At 44.7% G+C, this 15,825-nt stretch overlaps 1 protein-coding gene across 1 annotated transcript in view; it reads right to left on the bottom strand.

The window, feature by feature from the left end:
• The window catches only part of INTS9 (integrator complex subunit 9), a 62,098-nt gene that overhangs the window by 19,519 nt on the left and 26,754 nt on the right, over nt 1-15,825 (bottom strand). The window contains exons 10-12 of the mRNA XM_051812025.1: nt 10,579-10,759; nt 8,328-8,388; nt 1,205-1,376 (exon numbers count right to left, since the gene is read on the bottom strand). Coding sequence (XP_051667985.1) covers nt 1,205-1,376; nt 8,328-8,388; nt 10,579-10,759 — 414 coding nt within the window. The remainder of the gene's footprint in view (nt 1-1,204; nt 1,377-8,327; nt 8,389-10,578; nt 10,760-15,825) is intronic.

Genomic DNA, 15,825 nt, shown 5'->3' with positions numbered 1-15,825 from the left:
AAATTGGTTCAGCAGTATCATGATACTGTGACACTTTTTGGTGTCAATATTATGAAAGACTTAAAGGAACTTGCTTAAAGAAGTTAGAAGGAAGGAAATAACCCTTTCCCAGCCCTCTTTGCTTTAGGACATTTTGTGCTTTCCAGCAGTTTTCCTATTCACTAAAAAGAGAAGGAAAAGAAGCTTAACAGCAGGACTCCATCCCACCCTTGCTGTGGGAGTAGTTTGATCCATTACTCAGGATTCTCCTCCCCATCACTCTGTCCAAGTCCCAAATTCACACCTTTTTTACCTGGATAAGTTAAATATAACACACCTCCCATCACACCAGAGCTGGTTAGACACAAAATCAGTAGCAACAGTCTAAAGGATTATTATTTGCCTTCTCAGATCTGAAGAATTCCCACTGTGGGTTCTGTTTGGATGACACACCAGGTATAAATACACCTGGACATCAGTTTGAGGGAAGGCCTTGAAGTATTTTTGAGCAGGGCCAGCACTAGAAGCAGACTGAGGGAAGTGGAGGAACTTCAAAGACCTGTTGTGCTTCTGAGGCATTGGGAAAAAACAGCTGCCAAGGCATCAGCCAGAGCTGCACCTTCAGCTTCAGCTACAAAGGTGTCTGCCAGCCAAAAAGCATCCAAGGAAAAGCTCAACCAAAAGGGAGGAACAGCCCAGACCCCACTGCCAGATCTGTGTGGGGGGCACACTTGTGAAGCAGCAGAGATGACAGAAACCTCTCCAGAAACACTCTCTGGCTGCCTGAGGTTTTGATGAAAGGGCAGGAGAAGGGATGAGGAAAGGTTTGTGGTTCCAGTGGAATATGGAAAAGAAGTGTTTTCTCCTTCCTGACGAGCATCAATTAGGTCTTGCCTGGGTTTAACTTGCAGCCAGATGCTTTTAATTCAAAACTTCATTTCCTGTAGGCATTTTACTGCTGAGCAGAACAAAGCTCTTGCTCAGACGTGGCAGGAACGGGCTCTGCAAGGCAAAGGTTGGCTCTGCAGGGCCACAGAGAATTAAATGGCCCAATAATTACATTTGGCCCTAAGGTCAGTCCTGGGGTCTTAATTTAGATAAGCTGCTGCTGAAGTCAGAAACTTCTGCCCCAGAATAAATGAGTGAAGCCCCAGGGATGTGGCCACACTTAACCAGAGAGCACAACCTACTGTTAATTTGATAATGAGATCAGCAGTTTACTTACCTGTGAAGATGACAGTGTTCAAGCTGGATTTTCCCCACAACTCCATGAAATGCACCACATCCCCAAACCTCAGAGAGGGATGCCCAGTGAACACAACACAGGGCTGCTTGAAGTCATTGCTGAAGTCCCCGTGGATGCTGGGATAATGCTTCAATTTGTTTGTCTGAATGAGCTGAAATAAAAACAAAAACCCAGACATGACCAACTTTTCAGGCCTGTGTGCTTCAGTGTGTTTATTTGCATGAGATTACAAATATCCTACAGTTTATTTCTAACTCGATCACAGAGTCCTTTCCTGCATATCCCTTCGATTTTCCAACAAATTCGGTCATGACTGTCCTAAATGTTATGAAAAGGAAGTCAGAGCATGGGGCCAGGTGCCTCCAAGTCCTTGCTCTCATTTCTTTGGTACCAGCAGTTGGTGACTGAGAGGAAACTCTGCAAACACTCCCTTGCTTAGAGTTTCCTGGAGTGAACAGAGAGCTCAGCTGCCAAATTCAAAATAAGCTGCTTTCTCCTCTTTGCCATGCCTGCAAAGAGCTCCAGGCACATGTTTAACCTGCTTTTCTTCCATCCCAGCAGTACCAGGCACTTGTGCCTTCAGCAGAATGTTGCCACGAGCTTTGCTGGTCTAAAGGGTTCCCACAAAGTCAAATCTGCTGAAAAAGAACAGACTGACTTGCCCTTCCTTAACTATCTCTGAAAATAGTGATAAAAATGAATTAGGAGCAATAAGATGTCTTGCAAACAGTGCCATCAGCTCTGCAGGTGGAACGGATTTCTTTACTGAGATGGAGTTTATTTATCAAGGCACTTTTCAAAGAGTTTTGCTTTATTTCTCCTGCCACTGTTTTCTAATCTGCAAAACAAGCTGCAACTTAAAAGCAATTTAATAAACCAGTCTGGGAAGCACTTTCAGGCAATATTTGGAAGTTTTTTTCTCGGTAGGTTTATCCTTCCATCTCCAGCTTGAAAATAAGTGTAAATACAGTTTTCTTAAAAGGCATGTAATTTAACACAGGAAATCACACACTGAGCAACTGAGAACAGACACAGAGATAAAGAGTGGGAACGAGGGGAATGGGGCTTCCTTTGGGAGCCAGTGTTTAAAGGAGGTTGGACTGGTCATGGAATCCCACAATGGTTTGGGTTGGAAATGCTGGAAAGGACCTTAAAGCTCATCCAGTTCCACCCCCTGCCATGGGCAGGGACACCTTCCACTGTCCCAGGTTGCTCCAAGCCCTGTCCAAACTGGCCTTGGACACTTCCAGGGCTGGGGAGTCCACACCCTCTCTGGGCAAGCTCTGCCAGGGCCTCCCCACCCTCCCAGCCAAGAATTCCTTCCCAAAATCCCACCTAAACACTCCCTCCTTCAGTTTAAGGCCATTTCCTCTTGTTCTGTGTTATTTTTTACCATGGCAGACCTAGCTCAGGATAATGTGCCTACTTGGAAATGAAGAGAAACTGAGAATTCTGATGCTTCTCTAAGTCCCTTATCAACTTATGCACTCCAGAACTTATGGTTATCACACAATTCTGCAGGTGGACACAGCCTGTGATTTCCATGGGTCATGGAGGATGTAGAAAGGGGACTATACTTCACTACAGTTTACAAGTAATAGCTAATTCCTATTTAAACTTCAAGAGGGAGATTGGAAAAAAACCATCCAGCAACTGCTCTGGCAGTTGATATGCACTGAATCTCAAAAACATTCCTGCAATTAAGGCTGGTAAAGATTTCTGATTAACACATCTGGCAGGCAGGATTTAGAATCTAAACTTAGCTTCAGTAACACAAACTACAGTTTAGCAGACAATGGGCCAACTGAATTTGAATCCATAAAATCCTGGCATTTAAATGAACTTGTAGGAAATGACCCCAAGAAGCTTTTCCGTGGTTTGGTTGGTTTTTTGGGGAAGACAAAAGTCCTAAAACTGAAGTTGCACAAGTAGTTTAATTTGGGTAAACTGGAAGAAGGGGACAATTTGTACTTCAAATATTAAATGGGATATGTGACATTCCAGGGCAAAACTTTGCCAGGGACAGGCAGACAGTGAAGTGAAAGACGTTTCTACAGCTACTATTTATGTAACACACTCCTGATAATCACAAAGTGTTCTTCCTCTTTCACAGGCTCCTTCAAATGATATATATTTGTGTGCAGCATTCAAATCTTTGTGAAGATGTGAGAGCAGCACTCCATGTACAAAAGCACTGAACAGCTTATTTCCCTGCTGTACCTACACAAATGTTCACTGCTTAGCAACATAAAAGCTGGATTCTCTTCAAAGCATTATGGAAGCTTCAAATTCCCTCCTATTACTTTGGAAGAGAGACACAGGGTCTCTAATCCACTTTTCAGGGCCTCGTTGGTGATGATTTTTTTTTCTTTATCTTTTTCCCTTGAAAGATCTTTCCTGAGAAGTCCAGTGAAGCTCCATAGTTTAGCTCCCAATCTCTGGCTCTCACAGGTAGACAGAGCAGGGCTGAAAGGCTGCAAAACCAACTTTGGAGACATTCTGTCCACTCCAGTGATAAAGCAGCTGGTGGATTTTAGTGCCTACAGCAAAGCCTTCCCTAATTACCCCATCCAAAAAATATGAGGCTGAAATGCAGGACAGGCCCAACAAAATTTCACAAATCATTAAAGGGACTGAATCTGTAATGATTTGTACTGTTTTTTTTTTCTCTGTGCAGATGAGCTGGGGTGTGTAAGCACAACAGCCACAGTCAGATCTCCAACCTGGGCCAAAAGCAATGCCTGGCATTGAGCCAGCCAGGATTTCCACAAGCTGGAAAGCAGGAGCAACACTCAGAGCATCTCTGTACAGAAAGAATCACTGTTGACTGAGAGCTTAAGAGACAGAGGCTGGTAAAACACTGAATCAAGACTGAGAGCTGTGTTTTTTTCTGAAAATCCCAAATGGTTCTGCTTTCCTTTAAAGCTGTGGGCTTGATTTACAGGGTCAGCAACTGCTGCTATAAACAGGATAAATCTCCAGAGCCTTTGTGTACCCTTTGTTGAAGTGAGCCAAAACACACTGCTATTTACTCTCTGTGTGTGTGTGTGTGTGTGCTCTGGAGCCAGAATTTGGAACAAATGTGGTTCCTATCAGAGAATGATACGTTTATTATTTCACCTCCCTCACTCCCTCCATAAAATCAACACTAACAGGGGCCTAATTCTATCAGAGAATATCCAGAGTGGGAAGGGACCCACAAGGATCATTGAGTCCAACTCCTCTATAATAATTATTCATATTACAATTCTCTATAGAACCATAAACCAAACTGTAATACTATACAATCACCTGATTCCAGGTATTTACTGAAATGTGTGTTACACAGGAACTGGTATATGGGGGAGGGAACCAAAGCTGAAGAAGAAAAATGCTGGTATTTAAGACCACAGAATCAATATTACTCCCACTCTGGCTCATCTTTGAGTCAGAAAAAAAAGGATTTTTTGTAGCCATTTCTCTTAGATGTTGCTCACAGAATCCTTAATAAGAGCACAGTAAATCCAAATTCTTCCTCCACTGGCAAATACTGATCAATATAAATTACCTCTCAAATTTTATTGTTGCAGACATTTACAGAAGTCTGGAGTCACTTATCTCAGTGCCTGAAATTGTCCGTGGAAAGATCGACCAGAGAGGAAAAGGAGTTGAAAGCTCCTCATTTTGCCTTGCTGGAACAATTCAGCCATTAATTTATAAAGTCAAAAAATCCATGGTTCCTGGTAAAATGGTCAGGGGGATGGTTAATTCCTCAGCTGTGCCTGTGTTGGGATGGGACATTCCCATGAGGAATTTGATAAAAAAACCACAAGTTGGTTCTGGAATACCAGAATAACATTTCTAAACAGAACAAATTACTGATTTATGATCCAGAGCATTTCATCAAGGAATTGTGGAGCTCAAATCTGAGCTTATTTAGACAGTGGATCCTTGGATATAACTGATACAGGGGCTTGGAAGTGAAAGCCCCCTCCCAGCCTGCTGTATCCACAAACATTTGGGATCTCCAGTTTTTAACTTTGCAACATTTTCCCAGTTTGAGCTCCTTCTTCTCCCTTCCCCATCCCAGTAACTGCTGGTGAAAAACTGAATTTCCACTTCTGAATTTCCACCCAAAGAGCCACCCATCCCTTCCCTAACCATTCCTCCACTTTCCTGCTTTTCCTCCTGGGAAATGTCTGGCTGGAATGCACAGGACTCTTGACCCATATCTTAAGTCCCTCCAACACAGTCACAGCAACTCTTCCCTCAGAAATGCCTTTAAAAAGAAGTGGTTTTTTTTTGGTTTGTGCACTGCTAAAAGGCTGCAGGTGGGACTTCACCAGCTTGTGTGCAAGAATCTGGACACTCCATTCATACTAATTTCAGCAGGAATTGATATCCAAATCCATCCCTACAAACCTGAAGCACTTTAACCCACGTGCCTCGCTCCGAGGGGAAGTATATTTATTCCCTCCTCATTCAGACTGGATGTTGGGAAACAAATTTCCACCTCAAAAACTGCACCAGTGACTGTGTAGGAGGAGATGGATGAGCACCTACTACTACAGTAAAGTGGCACTAACAAGGAGGGAGAAGTGTTTTGGGTCCTCTGCAGAGCTGAACACGTGTGCTGGTTTTATTCAGCACAGCAGAACAAGGAATGAGCTCAAGACACGCAACAGAAACCATAAACCTGGAAAATTTCCATGCAAAGAGAAGGAAAAAGCTTCAAACAACTCAGTGGGGAGAGGGAGGAGAAATAAAAATAGTAATTGTGGAGACAATGAAGATGCTTTTATTTATCCTCTTGTGACAATAATAAAGGGGTAGTTAAGTGAAATGCCAAATACAATCCCAGCTGATTAAAGGAAGTAATTATTCTGTTATAATACACTGGAACTCATTGCTGCAAGAGACCACAACAAGGATTTGGGGGAATTTTTGCCTTGTTTGCTTTTAAATCTTGCTGTTTATACAACTAAGCAGGAACATCAAATTTCAGGATCAGCACTGCACTGGGCTGGGCTTGTTCTGGAGATAATTAGAAACTTATTTCCTGGCCTGTCCCTCTCTGATGTATCATGCCAGGCATGTTATTAATGCTTCCTAAGAACTAAGAGACATGTCTGAGTAATTCCCTATTTTCCTCCAACAACTGAGCAGTTAAAGCACATCTTTTCATGATGGGCAATTTCTGTGCAGGTTACACTGCACAACCCACCATTACTTTGAGAAAAGTAAAGCAATTCCCCACTAACAACCTGTCCAGTAGAAACCATCACTCACTGTCTGCTTCTCGTGCTCATTAAAAACCCCCTGAAGTGCCAGTAAGCAAAAGCTCCTGACTGGGAGGTTGTGGAGCCACAGGAAAAGTGGTTATATAGATGTTTTATATCCTGTGAGGTACACACACAGTGTCAGCTGCAAGATTTTGCAGATTTAACAAGGAAGCCAAGGCATGTGCTGAGCACTGGGGCCCTGACATGGACATCTTGGGGATGCTCCCTGGAACAGGCACGTCCCTGAGCTGATCTGTGATCCCCTGCTGGGAGGCCTTTCCTGCATAATCACCTTGATCTCCACCTGAAGCACAGAGCAGCTTTTGCAAAGCTGCTTCAACAGCCACAGAATAATTTGGCAAAATCTCATCATCAACAGGCCTCTGGAGAATATAAAACATCCTAAGAATGAGAGGACACCGTTATCACTCTATAAACACAAAGGCCCATCATATAAGATGGGTTAATTAATCCAGTCTGTGACAGCTGCATGTTTGGCTTCTCTTTTTTTTGGATGGGTTTTCACTTCAATCTGCCCGTTCCAGAGCATATTGAGAACTAGAATATGGGCTGTCAGTGAAAGCAACAACACTGTGGAACATCAAGGACACCCCAGAAAGCAGAGACAGAGGGGAAGAGAGTCTTGTACTCAGGGATCAGCCTTTGGAATTGATATATCAGTGGGAATAAATTTTTTTGGTTAGAAAATAAGTGGTGAGCAGGTGGCTTGCCCTGCAGTCCACATTATTTCTGGTAACAGATTATACATAATTCACTGCACATCCTGCTTGAAATACGTTCAAGCATCTGGAAAGAGTGAGGGCTCCTGGTCAGATCCTACTTCCAACAATGCCTTTGAAGCACCTACAGATGATAGATGTGATGGGTAATGGCAATTTCCAGAACAAACCCCTGGATGACACATTTTCAGATGGAAAAAAAAAACCCCAAACACGTCTGTAAAAGGATTTAATTTCTGGGCTCTTAAATCTGCAGTGACCACCCTGGATATCTCATGAAACAGTCTGGACCACAGAAACTAGAAGAGACAGTTTTCTGCACGCCTCAAATGGAGGAGGATTTAGCTAAAATTATTTCTCAGTCCTGTTTCTTCTTTTCCCAACCTGCCTCTCGTTTACTTCAGAGGGAAAACCGCCTATTCCCAGTGGAGAATTTCCTTCCTTGATACGTGAGATACCTCTGAAGGCACGAGCTCCCCCACATTTATTTAATGTCTGGTTGGCTAAAAACTCCCCTCAAAATCTTATTTTGTTGCAGGGAAGATCCTCCAAAGCCAGGAACCTCATTCTTCTTTGCTTCACTGTGATGCTCAAGTAATTCCATTTAAAATTGCCAGTGACAGCACCCAGTGCTGCAAGCTTTAACTTTTTATACAGAAACTCTCTTCCAAGGTACCACTTCTCCTGCAGCAAACAGGGTGTCTGTTCCAGGGAGGCAGGAGCTGGAATGACTAAACTGTCTCTGGTGACAAGTTCTTAGTTTTAGACTTTGGAATGAACTGCTTGGACACTGGGAATACTCGTGGTTGCAGTGGGATAAGAGCAAACACCCAACCATGTGTACATGGATCACATTCTGAGGGGAATGTGAGATACTGTGTGTGAGATACTGAAATAAAGATGGGAATTTTGGAGTTGAGGGAACACCATCATTCCTTCCTCCCCCACGCTCCCAAATTCATCACAGAAAGAAAAGGAAAAAGAAAACCACTTGTGTGAATAATGACACAAAACTGAAGGAGCTGTACAAGGGTTCACCCAAAAAACAACAGCCACACAGGACTGTGATCCAGAAACTAAACAAGACCATGGTTTACTTACCTCAGCATGGGGAAAAGGAGGTTCTGGAAGATACACCTTTGTTTGTTTGTTATGACACAACCTGTAAAAGCAAAGGAAACCAGCTGGGTTAGAGGTGCAGAACATCCTGCAGCATCTGCTGCCATCTACTGACACACTTTTTTTTTCCTTGGAGAAAACCAGGTTGGATTTCTGGCATCAGGTGTAAAAATCACTGATTTGTTTTGTTGCTTCCAGTCTTTCTAGTTAGAGGATCAACACCCACATGGAACAACAACTCAATCACAGTGAGATCACGCAGAGAAGGTGCAAGACAGCTGAAGGTAATTCTGTACACACTGTAACAGATCCTTTGCTGCTGAAGGCAAATCTGTAACTCAACATGCCCATTTCCCAGTCCAGACCTCAGCAGTTTTTGCAAAGCCAAATCATCTGTCAACAGAAAAATTCCACTTGCCTCATCCCACTTCTCATCGGTGACTTGGTCCTTTTGTTCCCTGTAAACTCATTCTCCTGTGCATTTTATTTTTGTAGCTGCAGTGTCAGTAAAATGCCTCTCACCACGGCCCAACACTCACAGGGACCTGCTATTTTACATCATTTATCTTTTAAACACAGATATTGAGAGCTGTTGATGAGCTCTTTCCAGGCTCCTGACTCATCCTATTACAGAAGCTGTTTGTCAGAGGTCTGGGTGACAATTATCTGCAGTGACAATGTCCTGGTGGCTTTTTCTGGGAAACACTGCCTGCCTCGTACTTTCACTTTATTAAAAAGCAATCAGCCTGGGTCAAACTAATTTTGATAAAGTCTAGGAGGTATTAAGAGCAGGACATTTTCTTCAGTTGACTAAAGGGTAGAACTGGAGGCTGGGATCCCTGAATATCAACCCCAGCTCTGACCCCAAACCTCTTTTTAACAGATGGTTGTATCTCTGCCTCCATTCCATGTAAATTCACCAGATTTCAATCCTCTTTACAATTCTCCTGAGGGACCAAATCACATAGGATTTCCAGGGCCTCCAGACTTAAAATATCTGGAGAGGAAGAAAGAAAGAAAGGAAAAGCTACCTAACCCTAATAATCTAGAGCATGTCTCCATTTGTAAAAATTTGGAAAGAGTTCCAGGTGGTTGGGCTCTCCTCTCCAAGGCTCAGAATCACAGAATGGTTGAGGTTGGAAGGTATCTCTTGGGATCCAGTCCAAACCCCTGCTCAAGCATTCCCACATACAACAGGTCATCCAGGACCATGTCCAGTTGGGTTTTGGTGTCTCCATAGAAAACTCCCCATGCCCTCTCTGCACAACCTGTTCCAGTGTTCCACAGAATCACAGAATCATGGAATGGTTTGGGTTGGAAGGGGCCTTGAAGCTCATCTTTTTTCAACCTCCTGCCATGGGCAGGGACACCTTCCACTATTCCAGGTTGCTCCAACCTGGCCTTGGACACTTCCAGGGATGGGGCAGCCACAGTTGCTCTGGGCAACCTGTGCCAGGGTCTCACCACCCTTTTAGTAAAGAATTCCTTCCCAATATCCCATCTGACCCTGCCCTCTGGCAGTTTATGCCATCACCCTGTTGGAATTTCATGTTTCAATTTGTGCCTCTTGTTCTGTCAGTGGGCCCTGCTGAGGAGTCTGATCCCTCATCCTTACCTCTTCCCATCAGGTGTTTCTACACACAGATAAGATTCCCCTGGGCCTTCTGCTCTCCAGGCTCCTCACCTCTGTGGCCCTGTGCTGGCCTTACTCCAGTAATCCCACATCCTTCTTGTACTGGAGATAGAACACTCTCCATGTGGCCTCAGCAGGGCTGAGCAGAGCAAGATCCCCTCTCCTGACCCGAGTGCTCTGCCTCATCCAGCCCAGGATACTCCTGCCCTTTTTTTTTTTCCCCATGAAAATACATTGCTGGCTAAGCAAAATTAAGCCTGAAAAGTCCATTTTGCTTATCTAGGGACACCATGGTAAAGTTTTGAGGGAGTAAAACATAGAAACAGGGACAGCTAAAACTCCCTCAAGTCAGGAACATCATTTAATCATCAGCAAAAGTACCAAAAAGCAGAGATTATTTCAGTTTGTACGTTCTATAGGAAATGATCCTTCCCTAATTATAGAACATCTACTTACACACACACCCACACCCCCCTGTGAGTCCAGAAATGCCTCCACAATTCTAATCAAGTGTAAATTAGAACATGTCAGGCAGAGAGAACAATCTCCCAGGGCTGAGGGTGAGAACTGGGGCTGGTGGGGCAGCCCCTGGACACCTACCACTCGGCAAAGATCTGGGAGAACTCCAGGGAGCTGTTGGCAACAGGTGAGATGAAATAAAAAGGGACATTGGAGAGCCCTGCAGAGTCAATGTACTGGTACAGGCACTCCAGCAGGTCGTAGATGACTCCAGAGGGATAACAGGGAACCAGCACGTTCCCTCCGTTCCGGACAGTCATCGCTACGGGAGAGCAAAATGACAGAAATCAATTAGCAGGGTTCAAATTGAAACTTTTGAATACTTTAATCCAACTATTACATAAAAAGAAGCATGAATTAGCAGAGCACGTTGTGAACTGAGATGAACACTTGTGATCATTAATTACATTTATTTACTGCCTCCTCCAGGTTTAGATCTCCACCTACAGCCTGAGCACAGGGAAAACTCCTGACAGGAGAGGGCGGCCTTGCACAGGCACAGGAGGACAAATGAGGGACACAAACCACCTCCCCACCCAAATATTTGCTATCCAGCTCTTTGCTGTCCACCAGGGGGGAAGGACAGCAGCTCACAGGTCCCAGCCAAAAGCACAACACGTGGGGAACTGTTCTGTGCTCTTTTCAGCTGAAAGGCTGAAGATGTGGTTATTTCAAACAGAAACGGGTGATGGAGTGTTTCCCCTTTTTAAAAACTAAATGTTTCTGTCCTTTCCATGTAACAAGAACAATTTAAAACTTGCAGACAGCATGGGACTAGAAAAAAATGAGGAAAAGGAAAAAGAGAAATAGGTTTACTCTGTAATTGAGACAGATCTGAGCACGACAGCAAAAGCAAGCACTGAGCAAGCACCAGTGTTCCCTTGGCAGAATGAATTACAAATTTCCCAGAACTTCTTTCTGGGAAAGAGGAAATACTTTGTCCAGCTCACTGAGCAATTCCTGCCTCACCAGGATTTCACCTGTGGACATGGGATAAAACCACCTACAGCTGTTAATTCCACTGCAGCAGCAGTAACATCATGCATCAAACATCCCACAGAAAAGCTGTGGAAGAGCCTGAAAACACAGGTATTACATCCCAACATGATCACTTCAATTCCTTGACAAGCTCTGGGGGATAAATCTAGCATATTAAGGGTCTTTTTTCCCCACCTACATGCTCAGGAAAGACTTTTATGGCTGAATGTTTGCAAGTTTTATGGAGTCTAGGGAACTTCAAAGACTCCAGTGGGATCTTTCCCATGTATTTAGGTGCTTTGTTCCTTGCAGCAGTCAGTGCCTATGACATGCTGGTGGTTAAAAGCACCGTTTATATCACCTATAAAACAATTGTAGTGCAGTGGATATATTTCTGCAGGTCACAAACAAACTATACCATCAAAATATTTGTGATTATGAATAGTAATACCTCACATTTGTCTAGAACTGGAGATGCCACCAAACATGCCAGCAATGTGGTACATTATGGGTAAGTCTAAACTATCCCAGCTGTAAACAGGATGTGAAGGGAGGAATGAGGAGATTAAGAACAACATTTTCAGAGCCATCTGGGGGTGGGAGTCAAGGCTCTGGCTCCAGGACCAGAACTTGCACTGTGTCATTACACACCCAAAAATTCTGCAGAGAGCAAAGGAAAGCACCCACAGCCAGAGCAGCAGGAATGCTGCACACACCAGCTGGGATCAGAGTGCAGGTTAAAGAATGTGTCCAGGCCACAGAAAAATGTGGGTTTCATTCCTCTGTGGTGGGTTGACCCAGGCTGGAGGAAATGTAACAAAAGGCTTGTGGGGAGAGTTAAAGACAGGGAAGGATCAATCACTGATTGCCATCGTGGGCAAAACGGACTTGACTTGGGGAAATTAGTTTATTACCAATCAAATCAGAGTAGGGTTATAAGAAATAAAACCAAATCTTGAAAAAACACCTCCCCCTCCACCCCTCTTTTCTTCCTGGGCTCAACATCAATTCTGATTTCTCTGTCTCCCCCCCACCAGTGGTGCAGGGAATGGGGGCTGTGGTCAGTTCATCATATGTTGCCTCTGCTGGTCCTTCCTCCTCTGGGGAGGGCTCCTCATACTCTTCCCTGCTCCAGTGTGAGGTCCTTCCCACAGGAGCCAGTCCTCCAGGAACTTCTCCAGTGTGAGCCCTTTCCATGGGTTGCAGTTCTTCCTGAACTGCTCCAGTGTGGGTCCCTTCCATGGGGTCAGTCCTTCAGGAACAGGCTGCTCCAGTGTGGGATCCCTTTCCATGGGGTCAGTCCTTCAGGAACAGGCTGCTCCAGTGGGATCTGTCCCCCGTGGGGTCCCAAGTCCTGCCAGCAAACCTGCTCCAGCGTGGGCTCCTCTCTCCATGGGGACACAGGTCCTGCCAGGAGCTGCTCCAGCCTGGGCTTCCCACAGCTCACAGCCTCCTTTGGGCATCCCCTTGCTCTGGTGTGGGGTCTCCAGGGGCTGCAGGTGGATCTCTGCTCCCCCATGGACCTCCCTGGGCTGCAGGGGCACAGCTGCCTCTCCATGGGTGCACCTCAGGCTGCAGGGGACCCTCAGCTCTGGTGCCTGGAGCACCTCCTGCCCCTCCTGCTGCACTGCCCCGAGACTCTGCAGGGTTGGTTTTCTCACTTGTTCTCACTCCTCTTTTCTCTGCCTGCAGTTGTGCAGGATTTTTTTCCCCTTCTTAACTCTGTTATCCCAGAGGCTCCACCATCATCACTGATGTGCTCAGCCTTGGCCAGCAGTGGGTCCATCCTGGAGCTGGAATTGGCTCTGTTGGACCTGGGAAAGCTTCTGGCAGCTCCTCACAGAAGCCACCCCTGCAGCCCCCTCAGCTGCCAGAACCTGGCCATGCAAACCCAACACAGCCTGAATTCACAGCTCTCCCTCCCCACTCTGGGAACCTCAAGCCTTTTCTGGTGAAAACAAGCAGAAGTTCAGGATTCCTGAGGTCACAGGGGAAATTTCATAAGGAATATGAAATCCCAATCCAGGGAGTGGAGCACCCTTCCAGCCAGCTGCCCACCAGGCCAGGGACCCAGGGTTGCTGTCCCATCAAATCCCATGTTCCTGGTGGCACAGGATGCACCCTTGAAACCGGCCTGGTGAATATTCCTATTCCTCCTAAAGGATGAAAACCTTTCCAAGCAAGCAGCAGGTCCAGTCTGGCTCCCTGCACAACTACAACAACTTTCTAGAGCTGTCAGTAAGAGGACACGTCTATTTGAAAGCTCTTTAAAGCCCAATTTATCTCTGGGAATGATGGATGCACCCTCTTGATAAAAAGTTGTATAATAATCTCAGCATTTCAAATTTAGTCTCCTTCAGTGGCTCCATCACAAGTTGTTCAATTCACAACTCCCAAAGAGATCCTTGCTTTTCCAACAGCTGCCACCACAAGGTCAAGCTGGCACCTAAAAAGCAAACTTTGGGGTTTTTTTCTGCTTTATTTAAACCAACTCTCACACAAAATGTCCCAAACTGTCCCCACAGACAGTTTTCTGATGATGCCCAAGGCAATGTGAAAATGCAACTGCTCTCCCTGAGCTGCAGAACGTTGGTGCTGAGCATGGAAAGGAGGGGTCTGGAATAAACTGAGAGGGATTTGGAGATGGGGCAAGGTGTGGTTTCAGTGCTGCACACACTATGTGGAGAGGAAATCATGGATGTGACTTGGGAATCATGAGAATCAGCCTCTACAACTCCACATGCTGGGATGAGAACAGGGATCAAGGTGCAATTTTCACACTTCCACTTCTGTGCTTCATGACCCTTCTCACCAACACGCTGTTACCTCCTCACACCCATTTTTGGTGAGTTTTGGTCTGCTTTAGAGCTTTCACCAAGTGAATTCTCAGCTGCTTCTGCACTCCCCTGAACATTCTGGAAATGGGAAAAACAGATGAAAACTACTGTGCTCAGTTTGCCTACTCTTGTTCTTCCCAGTAACCCACTGCTTTTTTCACTTTTTTACACATTTGAAAGAAAATTGACTCTCTGTTTTCTCCTCCTGATGTTGGGTAGATGTGTAACTGCTGCTGGTATCATGTAAACACTGTATTAATATAGAATTACTTAATTTCTTCAGATTGCTGGTTTTTGGCTAATACAAGTCCCATTCCAGATTCTTCCAATGGCATTATTTTAAGTGTGGAGTTTCCTTTGGTTTTTAACGATTTTCTCATTTCTCTGAGTTTGTCTCATTCAAGACAGAAGCTGGAAGACCTTCTGCAAACTCCTTAAAATAGTTCAGAGTGTTCCTGTCAACCAGAACAGCTTGTGGAGACAAACCCACCTGAACCAACATATGTAACAGGTTTATTTATACACATTCAACTTCTGGATTTTGCTGTGGCCCAGCTGCATCTCTAAGACTTTAACTTGTAAAAGCATTTTAATTAGCAATGATTAATTAAAATGAAAGGGTTTACTCAGCACGATGGGAGGTGATCATGCCACCATGACCTCCCCTAAAGGTCCAGGAGGGACAAATAAGTGGCAGCACATCTGGATCTACCACAGCAAGGTCACCAAAGCTGACCACAGGGTACTAAAATTACCAACAGTGCTTAAAAACAGTGGAATACACACATGTAAAACACACAGCATTTAGGAGAGGAAGTCACAGGTGTTAGGAGTTAACACAGCTTTGAGGGAGGTGGAACAAATCCACTGAACTTCACTAACTACACAAAAGCCACGTTGGATTCAGGAAATTCCTGAAATAAAAACACTTGAAGGTTATGAGAGGAAAGTATCCTTTGATCTCACTCTGTTCTACTCTTCTCCAGGTATCTGCTCATGGATCCTGTTGGAGCCAGGATGTTGGCAGAAGGATCTTTGGTAAACCCCTTGATTCTCACACTTACAAAATGCCAAAACGTGCTTTATTAAGAGAATCACTGAATGGTTTGGTTTGAAAGGAACATTAAAAACCACCCAGTTCCAACCCCCTGCCATGGGCAGAGAAACTTCCACTAGACCAGGAATTCAGTTTGATTTAGTCTTGTCATGTCTTTTGGCAACTTTTGTAAGGATCCTCCCATCACAAACTTTTTAGTTTTCTTTGCAAAAAGTGGTGAATTTAAAAAAAAAGGGAAGATCTCAGGCAACATCCAGCAGGGCAGACACGGGAAAGTGGTTTGATGGAAGAAGGGTGAGAGCATAGAGGAACTGAGGTGGGGGAAGGGGAGAAAAGGAGAGAACAGCACTGGATGTGACATTCCAAACAGGCTGGAAAATGCTGTCATTCACACTGTTATCACAGCTTTGCAATTATCAGCTTTTCCAGCTGTGAAAGCATCTGATTAGATTTTAT

Source organism: Manacus candei, unplaced genomic scaffold (assembly GCF_025592945.1).
Source record: "Manacus candei isolate 608988 ecotype Guabito, Panama unplaced genomic scaffold, ASM2559294v1 h1tg000007l, whole genome shotgun sequence".
Classification (NCBI taxonomy): Eukaryota; Metazoa; Chordata; class Aves; order Passeriformes; family Pipridae; genus Manacus; species Manacus candei.
This window is presented reverse-complemented; position numbering and strand designations above follow the sequence as displayed.